Consider the following 16,252-nt stretch of genomic DNA (forward strand, 5'->3'; position numbering starts at 1 on the left):
TTATTATATAATATTCTTCTCTCGCACATGCTACAGCACTAAACCCCCATGTGAAATGTGCGCTCTGAACCCCCAGCCTCAAGTTTCACCTGTTTTGAATGGTTAATTAAATATTCTGAAAAAATTAATACTAACTCTTGCAGTATGCATAACAACATTCATGATTACAAGCTGTTGTTTTTTTTCTTTTCTGAGATTTGAAATATCAGTGAGGTTATTAGATAGATAGATAAGACTTTACGTTACAGCAGCCCAGCCCAAAACAAGCAAAAACAGACATCAAAATAGACTAAAAATTAAAATAAGTACAGCTAAATAAAATAGAGTTAGGTGTGTGCAAATATGCTAATAGTCACAGTGAAACAATAAAAGATTAGCAAAATACGCATAGGTATACTGTATACAGATTGAAAGTACCACAGTAAATACAGTATATTAATGCAGTGTATAAAAAGTACATTACTGCAACATGCTGTCCATAGAGCAGATGAAGGGCTAGCAATCCTAGCCTAGGGCAGTGTTATCCAGCCTTAGGTACAGTATTACATTTAATTGGGGAATCGAAGACACTAAGACACCAATGAGAGAAACAAAATACTGAAAAATAGTATCTTTATTTATTATCCAAAAAATGGAAATATCAAGAAAAGGGTTTAATAGCCAGAAGATAACCATTTAAATTGCAATGTAGTATTGATTTGATTCAAGGAAAATGGAATAATCAATCTGAAAAAGAATGTAAGAGACACTTGTGTTAGTCAATTACTTGAAACGTCAGGCCATTTGCCCAGTTTTTGGTCTTTTTTGTCATCCAGAGTAATCATTGTCACACTAAGCTTCACTTTCTCATTGTTAATCAATGTTTTTATTCCTAAGGTCCACCGTGGGATCAAAGGAATAGTGAGAGATGCTCAAGGTAGAGGCATAGCTAATGCTATCATATCTGTGGAAGGAATCAACCACGATATTCAGACAGGTATGTTCTTCAGGACACTCATGGCTTTTTACAGACTTAAATTTTAAAAAGCTAAGAAAGAGAAAAGGGATGTATTACCTTAGAATGTTTACTGGTTCCAAACATACTGCATTTCAATGCAATTCAAACAAACTTGTTCTTTCTGCATTGTAATTCAGAAGAAAAAAACAAGATGCTGGATGTAGTCTTTTGTATGTGTACACTGTACTTATACAATCTAAAAAATAAAAGAAAATAGAATATTGTTTTTTAGGATAACCTCAACATTGTGAAAAGGGTAATGCTTTTTTATATATCACATCAGCTGGAACTCCAGATTAAACTCAGAATAAGACACCTTTCCTTAACTGTGGAATATGACATTTTCTGCAAGTACTGTATACCACTTTTGTCCTAAACCCACAGTAGAAGATTGCACACCGTGAATACAATTTTCACTTCCATGCCTTGCTGTAAAATCAGTGCCTGTGGTCTTACAACACTAGCAATATGTTCTTTATACAAGTTTGTTTTCCAGGTTTCTAAAAATATTTAGGATACACCACCTTTAAATAAAAGTTTGAAGCAAGTTCATTAGTTTAATTAGAAAACTAATTATGTGTTGGAGACAGATGTTGAAACAGCAAAAGGACAACCTGCTCAGTGCTGAGGAACATTACCTCCTTTTTAATAATTCCTGAGATTTCCTTCACAGTAAGTGGGTCTGACTTTCAAAGAAGTGTGTGTGCCAATGCTGCTTCCATGGGATTCTTTAAAGTAAGGACAGACTGACAGATAAAGAATGTTAATCATTTTCAATTCCGGAGTTGATCTGAAAATCCCTTTCTTATATTTGAAAACCCTCTTTAGTTTCATATGCTGGAAAAGAGGATTTCATCTTTGCCCATGGTTCATAGCGGAATTCTGATATTGTTACCCTTGGTTTAGACATCTAAAACATGAGATGGAGACACAGTAGTGCATAGAAAAACATAATAACCTTTTGATAGCAATTTGGATATTGGAAAACCAAATTATCCAATATCTCCCCCTGTCATCAGGAATGTGAACTACCCACACGTACGCATGGTACGCAGGTAGTGAAGCCATTTTTTTAATTGACCTAATATTTATTAAAATAATTACAAAAACAGTGAGTCCGTGACCCCAGGCCTGCTACAGACTAAAGCTACCATCTCGCATCCCTTCAGGGTTGTGATCAGACTTGCAACAACAAAAACAAACATTTAGGGAAGCAGTGTTGGTTTCTAGACAACAAAAGACCCTTCCAAGGACAGTCTGCTCTGTAACACAGAATCGAGAACCATTTCTTTCAACAAAACAATGCATCCAGGTTTTATGAGCTCTGCTAAAAAGGCTGCTAAAAAATAAATCTTTCCTTAACCATAAAAAGACACACAGCCCTTGTTCTCCTAAATTCAGTCGGGTGTAATTGGTGGTGAACAATACTGGCAATGTTCCAGTTCCAAAAAACACTTGGCCTTTTCTCTGCAAGCTCCAAAAGATGTGAGGTGATGCAGCAAAAAAGAGAGAATTTATTTAGTAATCTGGTCCCACAGTGCCGGTCGATCTCTTATTATGTCAGTTCTCTGCCCTAGGAAAAGAACTCTCATTGGACGATGTGCAAAAAATACCCCCCTACCCTCAACAATATCAAACACTTGACCATCTTCTTTCTAATGTGTGGTAAATATACAGTACCAAGGTGGATTATTGGATGTTAGAAACGTCCCTGAATGTCACATGAGCAATTAATTTCTTTTCTCCTCTGGCAAGTGTCAGATAAAGCTATTTGTAACTTCTTAAGATTAGTCTGCACACAATTAATGTATTTTATAATATGCTGGACCTATTTTAAGGCTTATAACAGTAAAGTGTCACTTAAATTTCATCCGAACAGGATGACTCATACTTATGTCTCTGGGCAAGAAAACACTTGCCTAAACTAAGACAATGATCACTGTGTGGCTTAAGACAATAAATAGCCTCCAATAAATGAAGAGGGATCCAAAGACATGTTTTAACAGAAGAGCCACATTGTGCCACTGCATCTTTTGCAATTTTATAAATATAATTGGATTTATTATGGAATGATGATTAATAAATTTCTTTAGAGAAGGGTTCTGTACTTGTTATTTTTTAATTGAGCCTTAAGGCCAGAGAAGTAGGTCAAATGTAATTAGTTTGACCTTCTACATTACCTTACAGCTCGAGAAAAAATAAGAAAAGTAAAAGATCACTAACAGAAGTGTGATTATTGCTGGTAAACTGTCTGCATGTCAAATACATCATGATGTCTAAAGACCCTGGCAGCTGCATATATCTCCTTTCTTTTAAGAGCGACAAAGACACTATTTAGTGTTCAATATTTTCTTAAATACAATGTCATAGTCACTGTGCTGTCAGGTTTTGTTGAAAACCAATTTCTCTTTGTTTTAAATGTGTGTCAGAAAATGATTAAGAAAAATGTGACAGTAGGAATGCTGGCATGAAATAGAGTAGAAACAATACCAGTTTTTGAGATTACAGGATAATCATTCATTTTTAAATATACTTTACTTTGAATTTCATTTTAATTCTTTCTGCAAGGCAGAAAGAACAAAGGGGAGCTTTTTGTTTCTGGTGTAAGGTTAGAAGCTGATTTAGCATTCAAGTAGGCTTATTATGATGGTTTCAAATTAACCTTTAGAACCCATCACAATAGCAAATATATGGTAAATGTCATCATTATGTAGCAGTGTTCCTGTGTAGGTGTCTCATAGGGAGTATGAGGTCAGGAAGGAAATACTCTTGTAGGATTTTAAGAAGACTGTAACTCTCCTCCATTAATATGTTCTAAATATATCATTTATTTGATCATATAAATGAACACTGTACCATAGAGAGATAAAATTATTACTTCAGTTATGGTTATTTAGCCACTGTAACCTCTAGGAAGTTTTACTAAACTAGCTTGTTAACTATCATCAAACCTACAGTATGAAATAAGGAAAGGTGGAGTTCTAATTAGAGCTATAGAAATAATAGGTTCCCAGTAGGAGCTGTATGAAGTCAGAACATGCCTACACTCTGCTTTCTGGCTTGATCACAGACACTGTTATGCCCTGGATTTCTTCTGATTTCTGCCCACACAGTGCTATTCTTAACCAAGTGAAGCAGGTACTATTTAGCATGACACCGTTCAGTGCTATTTTTAAAACTCTTACTATAAAGGGTACATATGCAGTGTATTGTATATCTTGAGAAATAAAAGATAGCTCTGAGATTTTTTCTTGAAACTTTTTTGGGGTTTTTAGTAATATGTGTTTTTTTTTACTCAAGTAAAATATTGCATTTGTTTCCTTCTTCTAATAAATTAAACTATTATTTATGACATCTGGAGTATGCAGGTTTTCTTTGGCAGTTTTCATTGTCGCTCAAATTACAAACCTTAAGACACCAAGTAACTATACAGTATAAGTCCATACCATAATAAAAGCTTTGACATGGGGATACCTTCATCTTTAAATCAAACATTATGTATAAAAGACCAAAAATCTAAGAATGTTGTGAATTACAGTATATTAATTTCTACAAAATACCTTGAAGTAAGAAAACATACTTCAACAGTTTATTGAGGCACGTCTCACGGACAAAGCATTGAGAAGAATGGTATTCCAGAGACAACCACAGTGAATAGGTCACCATGCCTTCAGATATTCAGTAAAGTATAAAGGGGAAAAATTGAATAATCTTCTGGCATGTGTAAGCTCAACAATGAATTAATTTGGTACAGGTGCAGTACGCAGATCTGAAGTAGTAATACACAGTCTCAATTGGAAATAGATTTTTTTCAAAAAGTGAGAAATGTCTGGAGCACTTTATCCAGCTGGGTGACATTATCCATGATACTGGATTGTCTTTGAGGTACATAATGAGCTCCACTAGCCTGATATTGTAGATTCTAACACTCTCCTTCTTTCATTCCCTGTTTCTCCCATCAGCTGCCGATGGGGATTATTGGCGCCTACTCAACCCTGGGGAGTACAAGGTGACTGCTAGGGCAGAGGGCTACACCCCAACCAGCAAAGTGTGTGAGGTGGACTACGACATGGGCGCCACCGAGTGCGACTTCACCTTGAACCGCACCAACCTCTCGCGCATCAAGGAGATCATGGAGAAGTTCGGCAAGCAGCCCATCCCCATCCCCGCCAGGTCACACCGCCAGAGGGTTCGGCAGAGACGCCGGCAGACATAGGAAAAAGTTTACTTTACGTGAACCATGAATAATTTAAGACTGGCAAATAAAAAGGAAGGGGGTGTCAGTAAAGAAAGAGTTAAATTGCCATGTGGAGACCATTTACGTACAGTAGTCCTTCAAATGCCAGTGTAACTCTTGCTCACCAATCACTTCCACCAGGTTACAGACGACACAGAAAGTTCTCCTGTGTGATGCGTCCTTAAAAATGGGGTATACAGTACCTTTTAGTAAGCTAAGGTAAATGGTGGTGTGTGACCTGGGGTATAGGATGTTACTAATTTGAAACTATTAGTACAATTAAAAATAAAGTACAACAAAACACAGGAAGATCTGCATTTCCCACCAATAAGGGTCAGTAGTTGTGGGCATTCTGAATGGTGCATTTAAAGGGAATAGGTGTGCTTTCAGTAATGACTATTGATTAAAAAAGGTTGACTTTAGTACAATGTTTTCTGAGTATATGAAAATTTTAATTGTATAGGCTTCAATTTATATGCTTTTGCTCAAAACTATAAAAATGTTATCCATTACAGGGCATTAAGTATCTTTCTGCAGCCTATATGACAATTCACACAATATTTGTATGTGTTCTTAATAAGTGTATAAGAAAATACATAATATGCTTTAACATGTTTACTGTTGAACTCCTAAACAATTCCTTTGGCCAGAAACAGACAGAACACTTTACTGTGACATTTCATTACATGTTAGATTCCTTCCCATTTTTCCAGAATTAGTTCACATTATGTAAAAATATTTACAGTTTGTACCAGGATCTCTTTTTGATGAGGGGGAGAGTGATTGGACGGCTGTTTTTCATTCCATTCTCTTGACTGTGTAACCAATATCATTATTCACTTGATTATTTATACCAATCTTTAACTTTCTTCCTGGGTAAAAAGCTATCAATGGCTTAAACACACCTACAGTAAGTGCAAGTTAAACCTGCCACTGGCAAATTATAAACCCAGTATTTGGTGCTGTGTTTCCACTGAATGCAATCAACATGTCTATGTGAGTCAGAAAGCTGTCTACAATAACTGATTTTTGGAATTTAGGATTTGTACATGGGTCATGTTTTAATCTTATCTATCTATTGTGACTGCTAACCTCAAGGCCAACAGCTGTGCCCACCTGACCTGGATCTATTGCCATAGAACAAGAAACAGACAATCGGATCAGAATCATGAACCTACTCAGACCTTCCACATTCTGTATATCACATGCCATCCCTAAAAACTATTTTAAGACCTCATTAGCTAAACAATTGTTCAGAATAATCATTTTGCCCCAGTCTTAATCAGATAGCCATTACATAAAAATACCTATAAAACCTGCAGTGAAACTGGGTTGATCATTGCTGTTACAATAATGTTTAGGCCAGATACTCCATGTTGCTATTTATTTCATGGAGTTTATAATGAAACTTTGGGAGGGATGACAACAGCCAAGTTCAATCTGACTCAGCTGTCAGTAATACACAATTAGTCCTGACATCATTTCCTCACCTCTCTCTCATCCTAGCGTTAATCCCACATCAGCAGGGTCCGCTTGTCGGCACACCCGTCTCCATTTGGTGGTTTGAACCAAATCTTTGAGCTGACGTTGCCATTAAATGCGACTGAGAATACTCCAACCGACGTGTCGCTCTGCCTGCCGTCGGAGGGGGGAGAGGAGAACAAAGTAATGTAGCCAATTCATAGAGGGGCATTATTAGGAGGCATGGGAAATTTGGCCAGGACGCCGGGGTTACACCCCAACTCTTTTCGAGAAACACCCTGGGATTTCAAGACCTCGGTTTTACGTCTCATCCGAAAGACGGCGCTTGTTTACAGTATAGTGTCCCCTTCACTATACTGGGGCATTAGGACCCACATGGCCCGCAGGGTGAGCGCCCCCTGCTGGCCTCACTAACACCTCTTCCAGCAGCAACCTTAGTTTTTCCCAGCAGGTCTCCCATCCAGATACTGACCAGGCTCACACCTGCTTAGCTTCAGTGGGTTGCCAATTATAAGTTGCAGGGTGACATGGCTGCTGGCATCATTTCCTCACCTAAACATTATAAATACTGTATGTTATCATTTTCTCACCCTCATATTCATATTTTAATCCAACCTCCACCTTCGCAGCTGCCCCTTGGTCACTCCTCACTCTGCATGGGGCTTCCAGTCTCCTTGTCCTATGGCCAGCTTAGCCCTGAGCCAAGTGGGTTAAGACAGATTTTGGCGAAACCCCCCATAATCCTTTCACTACACTTAATTCTTGGGTGCTGTTAAACATTATTGAGTTAATGTTTAATTAACTTCACTCTGTAGTTCCCTCACAATGGACAATACAACCTATCTGAATAAGGGATAAAACCTTGTAGACAGATTACCTAGGGAACTCATTCACAGCTGTATTGTGTTGTAATTCATTTGGATTTAATTTGTCTTAAATCTAATTAATCATTTTCATACTTGGTTTGTGCTATAAAAGTGTACCACAAGACAAAGAAATATAATATATAAAAAGAAACAAGTAATAGGTTTATTCCATGCTGAAAAAAAGAAGAGAGAAAAAACACAACGTTTCGGCCGTGGAGCCTTCTTCAGGTGTGAGAGAGACAAGGCAGTAGGCAAAGATATAAATGCAATTAAATTTTTCTAGAGGATCTAAATTTCTATATACTGTATAATGGTCCATTAAGGTTACTTAAACTTGTGCCCAAGTCTACTTGTAATAATTGCTTTACTATAACAAATATAACAATTTGAGCTGTGTCATTATGCCTTTGGTATACTGTAAATCCACTTACAGTCAATAATGACTTCTAATACAAAATCATTTGAGAGATCTTACTCTGATGTAACTCAGGGGTGCTTGAGTCCAGTCCTGGAAGGCCACAGTCTAGCATGGTTTATAAGCTTCTTAAAATCAGTAACACCATGTGACTGGAAGAGCTGCTAACCTGTTTCAGTGAAGCCAATGATTCAATAAAAACCTGCAGACCCAGCAGCCAACCAAGATTGGTTCTGGGCATCCTTTGTGTGGACCCAACACCATGTTCACTGTAAATGAATAATTTGCTTAAAATTACATTTCAAAACTACTTTAAGATCAAGGAAGTAAAAAACAAGATCCATCATTTATCAGTTTGTATAGCTGATGGGTCTATAAAGATCCTACCACCACACACTCTCTCCATGAGGATGAAGGCTTAATGGAAATGCATTGCAATCCATTAAGACCAAATAAGGTGATTCTGAGCAACAGTAAGACTGCAAATCTACAGTATCTGAGACTTTAATGCAAAGTGGATAGAAGTATATTTCACCACAATTTTCAACAATTTTGGAAAGTCCTGAGTAAGAACTAATTTTTAAAAGCCGTAAGAGAATAGTTTTGGTGAAAAATGGGTTTCTATGCCAAATACAGAGTGACTGATCAATTTTCATGTCCAATCAATGTGGCTTTCTCTGTTGCTGAATAATTAAAAACATTGACCAGGCTCTTTCTATGTCTAAAGATAATTCTGTTTGTGTTCATTTGACACATGGTTATTACCCTTTTCTAAAACTGAAAATGACACTGTATATGTGTGCATGTATACAATATTTATACATTTTTAATTAAGATTTCATAAAACTTTTTTTTCTAAACTTTAAAATATTATACGATATTCTAGGTAATGTTATTGCACTTTAAAAACCCCACCAGACTGCTTCTGCTTAGAAATTCTTGTATTTGGAATTTTTACTATTATGGATCTTTTATATGCAGGAACTGTATGAGGCAGTTTATAATAAAATCACTTTTTGTCTAATATCTCTTGTGTAGGTTTGTGCCAGAATGCATTTCATCTGTTCCCCATTGCACAGCATAATTTTAAAATGCAACTTTCTAGAAAAATAATCCCGGAATGTTGTATTCTAAAGTATACTACAAAAATATGGATTGGTAAAAGACGAACACTGTTTTGTTGAGACAGAACGAGATTTTTAAGGCTAGAAGAGTCTAACAGTTTAGTACTGAGAAATAAACTGAAAGTGCCTTGAAGTGTTAATAGAAATAGAATTGCCGTCTCATTTTTGTATAACCCTGTGTCTTCAGTGCTGTCTTGGGTAGAGATTCCTAATTAATGTGCAGCCCACCCTTTTCTGTCACGCCTGCCTGCATACCTGCACTGAGCCACAGCCGCCTGCACACCCGGGACTCCACAAACCCGCAATTACAGGGAGAAGTCCAATCAGAGGAGACACTATTGAAACCTTCCAGGGGTATTGAAAAGCATGCCACACCAGCGTCATAATTTCACAAGATAAATAGTGGGTGGATAATATGTGAAATCATGATTCCTGGACTAATTATCTCTTCCAGTCTCTCTTTTCTTTTCTTTTTTTGGCATTGCATATTACTGTGAATTGCCTGTTGATAATATTTGCTAATAAGGAAAGGAATGGAAAAATAAAGTTAAAGACTTTTTAAATATATTTGAGTAATGGTAGCCTGTATTTTTTAAATTAAATAAATAAATATCATTATTGATGATATTGTTCGTAGTGATATGATAATTGTTGTAGTGTTCTACATGCTACACAAATTCTTGGGTGAAGTACTTTGATGTTCCACATGGAATATACTTAGATACATTAATAATACAGCAAATGAGTGTTGGGACCAGTGGCATTTGTTATGCTTTTAATGCCTCTCACTATATCCATATATTCAATTTCAGCAGTTTGATTAATAATTACCTGTGTTCCGTTCCCACCTGCTAGACTCTGTCAGACAAAACAATCCCCCAGTTTTGTAGGAAAAACCCTTCTATCCATACAATGTCTTAAATTCTGTCCTATGTGTCCAGAGCTCCTGTATATCTCAGCAATCAAAGGTCTTTGATCTTGAGCATCAGAGTGTTAAAGCTGTATAGTATATCTTGCTCTATTTTTATTTACTGGTGCTTTTTAGGCACATTAATGAGCCATGTGACTTTATACAACATTTTCCTTAATAGTGCACTACAGTATACTGTATACTGTTTTGTACATTTCATTTGCACGATTTTAATTAAAAAAGCAGAAAGATATAGTAATTCTACTAGTAATTCAGGGTTCGTACAGATTTTCCAACATTCACCTCCCATCTGGAGCCAATCAGGGTGTCCAAAGGACAGTGCTTACTGCTCAGTCTGTAATGCTGTACAGATGTGTGGGAAGAGAGAGCTGCCATCTGACCTTAATATTGGTTCAAATGCCACTGCTCCCTCTGAAGTTGTTCCAACCTTTGAAGTGAACGTGTGTCTGCATGGATATTACATGAGTGAGTGGCATTATTTACAGTATCTGTTTAGTGACTTTCTAAAACTCTTCATACTCTACAGCATCATTGTTGTTCTCATATTGGTAAAATAGAATACAAACAGACCAATAAACAGCCAGATACTGTACATACTGTAGATAGGTAGATTGGCCATTTATACTGCATATACTGTAGATAGATTGGTGCTTGCTCTTCATGTACAGTAACACTATAGTTTCATTACTAACTTGAAATGCAGATATACTGTATTGCATAGGTCTACATGTTTAATACACAGCATTGCTATAGTACATTTGTGTCATGGTACAAAACATTAATGTACAGGGACAGATGAAATGTGGAAAGGCTACAGCAAGAATGTTTTTCTGAGATTTATGGAAGTGAGTGTCTGTTTTCACTTAACGTACTGTACATCTCTCAGATGCTCAGGGCTTGCTTGGCTGAGCACAGCAGGAGCACTTATTCTCTGTGAAACAATTGTCTTCTGAAGGTAATTAACTCCTGCAGAATCCCATCTGAAGATGGTTTTGAGGGCTTTGAGAGGGAGTCTGTATTTTGAGTAAAAGCCATTTTCAGCCCTACATTCCTCAGCTATTGTACTGCCATTTCATTACCAAGATCAGTATGATGCAAGTAGGTAAACCAGACCCTCAGCATGCTCTGTACTAAGGTGGCAGACAAACTCAATTACCATACAGTATGTCTTACAATTTGATTCCCTCACACACTTGTATTCCCTGCCTTTGGAAGAGCTTCTGTTTATTTTCCGTAATTTTCATCACTAAGTCATAGCTTGTGTATTTTAATTATGGAAATTGAACTAGTCAGAGCCTTTCAGCATTTGACTTTCATCTCTGAACAAGGAGCCAAGCTACAAGTATAGTAACTAATAAAACTTTGGCATCCTCAGCTGCTCTCTTACAACACCACTGAGTTTGAATTAAATTAAAAATGAAAAAAAATATTTAGCTTAAAGTGGCCTTAGCACAACATGTAGGAGACTGAAACACCTGGGAAGTAGCATGCAATGTTGTTGAACCTGATTTGCTCTTGAAGCTGATATGTCTGAGATCATGCAGGAAAGGATGAGATGAGGTCCATGACTCATTAAGCCACTGGCAGCCAAACAGGCAGGGTGGATTTGTAGTCTTGCTTATGTTCATACTGTATAAGCATCTTCTTGTCAACTTGGAATTAACCTTTACTTGTTCCTTATGTTCTTATGTACAAATGCAAGGTCTGCCCATTTCAACTCAATAGAGAATAAAAACAAAAAGTGAAAATAATGACATCTCCCATTTGTTGCTGTGCATTCCTCTCACATTTCTCACAGTTCAAAGACATACTGATAGGTTAATTGGCTTCTGGGAAATTCGGCCCTGGTGTTGGGTGTATACTGTAAGTGTCTGTTTTTGTCTTTGTGCACCCTACAATGGAATGGAGTCCCCTCCATCTACCCCATGACCCTGAATTGGATGAAGCTAATAGAAACTCAATGGATGGATATACTTAAGTTTCTTCGATAAGCAATATCAATGTCTCTGTGTATTTTTGTTTTATTAATTCCATTTCAACACAGAAAAAATAATTCACCACTGCCATTATCCTTGAAACATTACATCATTTATTTTAATAAACTCACAATAAATAGAATTTGCAAAATTAAACACTATCATAACAAAAATATATACTGTATATAACAACATTTTATATAGTATGGCTTCACACTCACAGAAGAAAATAAAACACTATAAACCTTACAGAATCAGAAAAGTTAGTCAGGGAACATTGAAATGCTTTCAAGAGGAGAAGAGCCATTAGACTCCAGAATGCTTGCAAATTCGTCTTGGGAGAATGGGAGCTTGTTCTAAGCAACACAGGAATCAATGTTGTAGGGGTCAGTTATGTTCGTTAAAGAGGAGTCTGTTTATACAAGCAACATATTTTGGTTATATCATTGTGCTATATTAACAAAGTCTGGTACAGAATTATAAACAATATAGTATTGCTGGCATGTTTTTCCACATATTATACTTTATTAGTATATTATTATGTTTTTCTTGCTTAATTGTAGCTTAATATAATCACTTTTGAGATAAGTATATACTATACACGGTAAAGTGCACTAAAAAGGTAATGGGACAGAAAACTCAAAACTGTTATGGTTGTTTTATGGCCAAGCAATTTGTATTTGTTATAGTGTTATTTATATGAATAGGTACAGTACAGTAAAAACAGTATAATTCACATTTTACTTTTGGATAAATACATGGATACCTCTAATGATATTAGTACAAAAACCATAACCTCCAGAGGCAACCATGCATAATGTACCAAGGAAGTGACAATTAACCATACTTCAAAAGTACAAAGATGAGACAAGATTGTTTTGGACCAAAGTATTATGGACAGATGAGATCAAGATAAAACACTGCTTAAACATTATCTGTAAAGTATGGTTGAGGTAATGTCATTCATAACCATCTCTTGAGCTGATTTACTTATCTTTATAAAGGATGAAGTATTCAGGTGGGTAGCTGTGTCTGCATGTATAGGCTGCAAAGGAACAAGTAATAGGTTTATTCCATGCTGAAAAGAGAAGAAAGAAACAACTTTTCGGCTGTGGAGCCTTCTTCGGGTGTGCGATGTGTTTTCTTTCTACAGATATCAGCAACAGAATGAATTCTGGACTTTACAGAAATATTGTGTCTTCTTTTGTAGAAGAAAATACTACCATACTTACTGAGTGCTTTAGCATGTCAATAAACACAAACATGGCCAATGTAACCAAGGTGCACAGTTTAGTCCATCTCCAGTTTTAAATGAACATGCTTTTTACAAAATGAAGACAAAATTAAGTCAAAACACTCTATAAACATGCTAGAACCCAAAATGGCTGCAGCAAAGGCTTAGCAAAATATTTCTATTGACAGTACAGAGTTTGTTTGGTGAGCTCAATGAGTCACAGACTTCACGCAGTTATTGCCTCAAAGGCATGTCCAATTAAATACTGACTTTTACAAATTTTCTTAAAGGGAATGTGTTCCAATACTTTTGGTCACAAAAAACCACACCACAAAGTACGTAATTTTCTAATATGATTAATTGCATGCATGACATTTTCCAAAATATACAGTAATGTATATTATATTAGCTTGTCACAATTCTCATGAGCATAAATTCAAATTGCTTGAGTGTAAACCAAATGTAATAGTTAAATTCCAATATGTTTGGAGGGCACTGAAAGTACTGTGCACTCAAGAGCTACAGTACTGCTGCGACCTGATTCTCCTACAACAGTGTGTCATTTCTCTAATATTGCACATATAAGGCATATTTTATCCCCTTGTAATTGGAAACACAAGTGTCTGGAGTTTCAATTTGTGATCAAAACAATTTGATCTTCTAAATTATTTAAGGGGAAGTTTAATGTGAGTATAAGGATATAATAGTTTGATCTGTCTAAGTTACTGTATGAGTTATAGAAAGATTCAAATATTTACCTTCGAACTCATAACAATAACAACATGCTATTTTTAGGTGTGCACTTTTTAAAATGTAACAGTTTGGGGTATGACATACTGTACAGTTAAAGATTAAAGGTATTTCAAAAGTAATTATGTGTAAATTATATTTTGTCACTGCATTTTTATGTTTTCTTGCAGCTGATTCTTGCTGTCTCCATGCTCAATAGGCAGAAATGATTATTTTTGTTCTAACTGTCCCTGAAAATAAAAATGAACTTGCAGGATTCAAGACTAGATGACTCACTCCAGTGCAGGGAGAGTACTGAAGTGATCTGTGGAGCTGTGCTACACAGTCCACACTCTGTGTCCCAGTAAACTGATGCTTTGTCTATCCCACTGAGAGCAAGTTGTACTGAGCATGTTGTTTCAGCTTCCACTGTACAACACAGTGATCCTAAAAGAAGAGAACAGATCACTGGGCATAACAGAGCTTGCACAGATCTTGTAATACACCAAGGATACCAATTACAATTAAATTGCAGCTGTTGGGATCATTTAACCAAATGTTTCCAGCTCCATTGTCATCTCTGCCAGCCATAAGAAAATGAGAATAAAAGATGAGTGAACAGATCTTAAATCTCAGCCTGTTACGTTTTCCATTGATAGGAGTTTGACCTTTATTTCCGTTTTGTTTCTGGCAGCTTAATCTGGTGCAGTTACACAATATGCAAGAACCACACTGATATGTTTTTTTCTTTTTTTTGGACCACCACCGTCTGTTAAAAAATAATCATCCATTTTCACAATAACAAAAAATTAAGGATTTTACTTCAGTAATTTAACCTTAGTTTCCACCTTATATTGTGGGTTAGGGTTAAAAATGTAATTACTTTATGGATATAGAATCAATCTGAAATTAAATGCAATTTTTGAAAACATGAAAGATTTTTTACCTAAATGTGAGGAAGAGATTTGTTGTAGCATTGTATCTGAATAAAATCACGTGCACTTACACAGTAGTTACATTTTCATTAAGTATACGGGCACAACAATGTTTTATCCAATCTTTTTTTCTTCAGCTAATACAAACTAATTATAATATTATATTGAATTAGCTATGAAGATTAAACAAATTTACCCTACAGTTAATATTTACTTGTTTTCACGTACCATGTAAGCCACGCATTTCTCTAAGACAGTTTATAACCTACTTAAATGAAATCACATGAAATTTACAAGCACATAGTCTTTAACAAAGATGTTAACAAAAATATTTATAATACATTCCTCCATATACAGTATAAAAAATTAACCAAAGAGTGATTGTGTGAATTCTGTGTTGAATACAGTGTAAATTCAACTTTTACATCATAAAACTCTATTTAATTAACTGCTACTTAAAGTTTACTGATTCAATTGGCACTGTCATAAAATATATTTTCCTATAGACACAAGTTAAGAACATACTGTAACTGCTGTATGGAAACACAATTAACAAATCAAGTTCACATAGTTAACTGTCACATTACCCAGGAGAGAGCAGGTTTTCAGTAAAAAGGACTGGTTTTCAAACTGGTTTTGAAAAGCCCAAAGTAATTTGTATCTGACCATGATCTTACTTTTGATCATTGGAGAAAAGGATAAGATTTTATCTTTAAATCCACTTAAATTTATGAATGGGCAACAAGATAATTGGTCAACTAAAAAGATCACTGACAGACAGCAATATTTAAGGCATTTAATCTATTGACCAGTCAGTTTATGAACATACGGTAACTAAATAGAACAAAACTGTGACTTGTGCAATAATGCTGGTGTTTAAACTAGAATTTTGAAATGGTATCCCTAAACTGTAAGATTATATTGAACAATATTTCCCTTTAGAAAAATAGCTTCTGAAAGCTGACTTTTTATATAGCTTCAATACATATTAAATGTTAATGAATAGTAGAGAATAGTAAATAATGTAAAGATAGCTTAGTACATGTCAGTTTTGAGTTCTGAAACACTGCAAAAGCATCTGACCTCTTTCAAAACATTTAGATGTTGTTATAAATGTTATTCATACAGAACCTGTAGAGAACTTTCATCATGCTTGTCTTACAAACTGGAAAAACACACAACATTGCTTGTTTCAAGTAAAAAAACAATCTTTTCAAAAACTTGTATCAGCCATACAGGAAAAATATTTTTTAAATGCTGCGTTTCTTATGATCATGACATTTTTAGATGTCCTGAATTGGTTAAAAATAGGAGCTGTTAAACAAG

At 35.7% G+C, this 16,252-nt stretch overlaps 1 protein-coding gene across 1 annotated transcript in view; it reads left to right on the top strand.

Annotated features, from left to right (window-relative positions):
• The window catches only part of cpxm2 (carboxypeptidase X (M14 family), member 2), a 66,813-nt gene extending 57,792 nt beyond the window's left edge, over nt 1–9,021 (top strand). The window contains exons 13-14 of the mRNA XM_088635154.1: nt 877–976; nt 4,960–9,021. Coding sequence (XP_088491280.1) covers nt 877–976; nt 4,960–5,213 — 354 coding nt within the window. The 3' untranslated portion in view covers nt 5,214–9,021. The remainder of the gene's footprint in view (nt 1–876; nt 977–4,959) is intronic.
• The last annotated feature ends 7,231 nt before the right edge of the window (nt 9,022–16,252 follow it).

The sequence above is a fragment of the Lepisosteus platostomus genome, chromosome 6, assembly GCF_059453375.1.
Source record: "Lepisosteus platostomus isolate fLepPlt1 chromosome 6, fLepPlt1.hap1, whole genome shotgun sequence".
NCBI classification, from domain to species: Eukaryota; Metazoa; Chordata; class Actinopteri; order Semionotiformes; family Lepisosteidae; genus Lepisosteus; species Lepisosteus platostomus.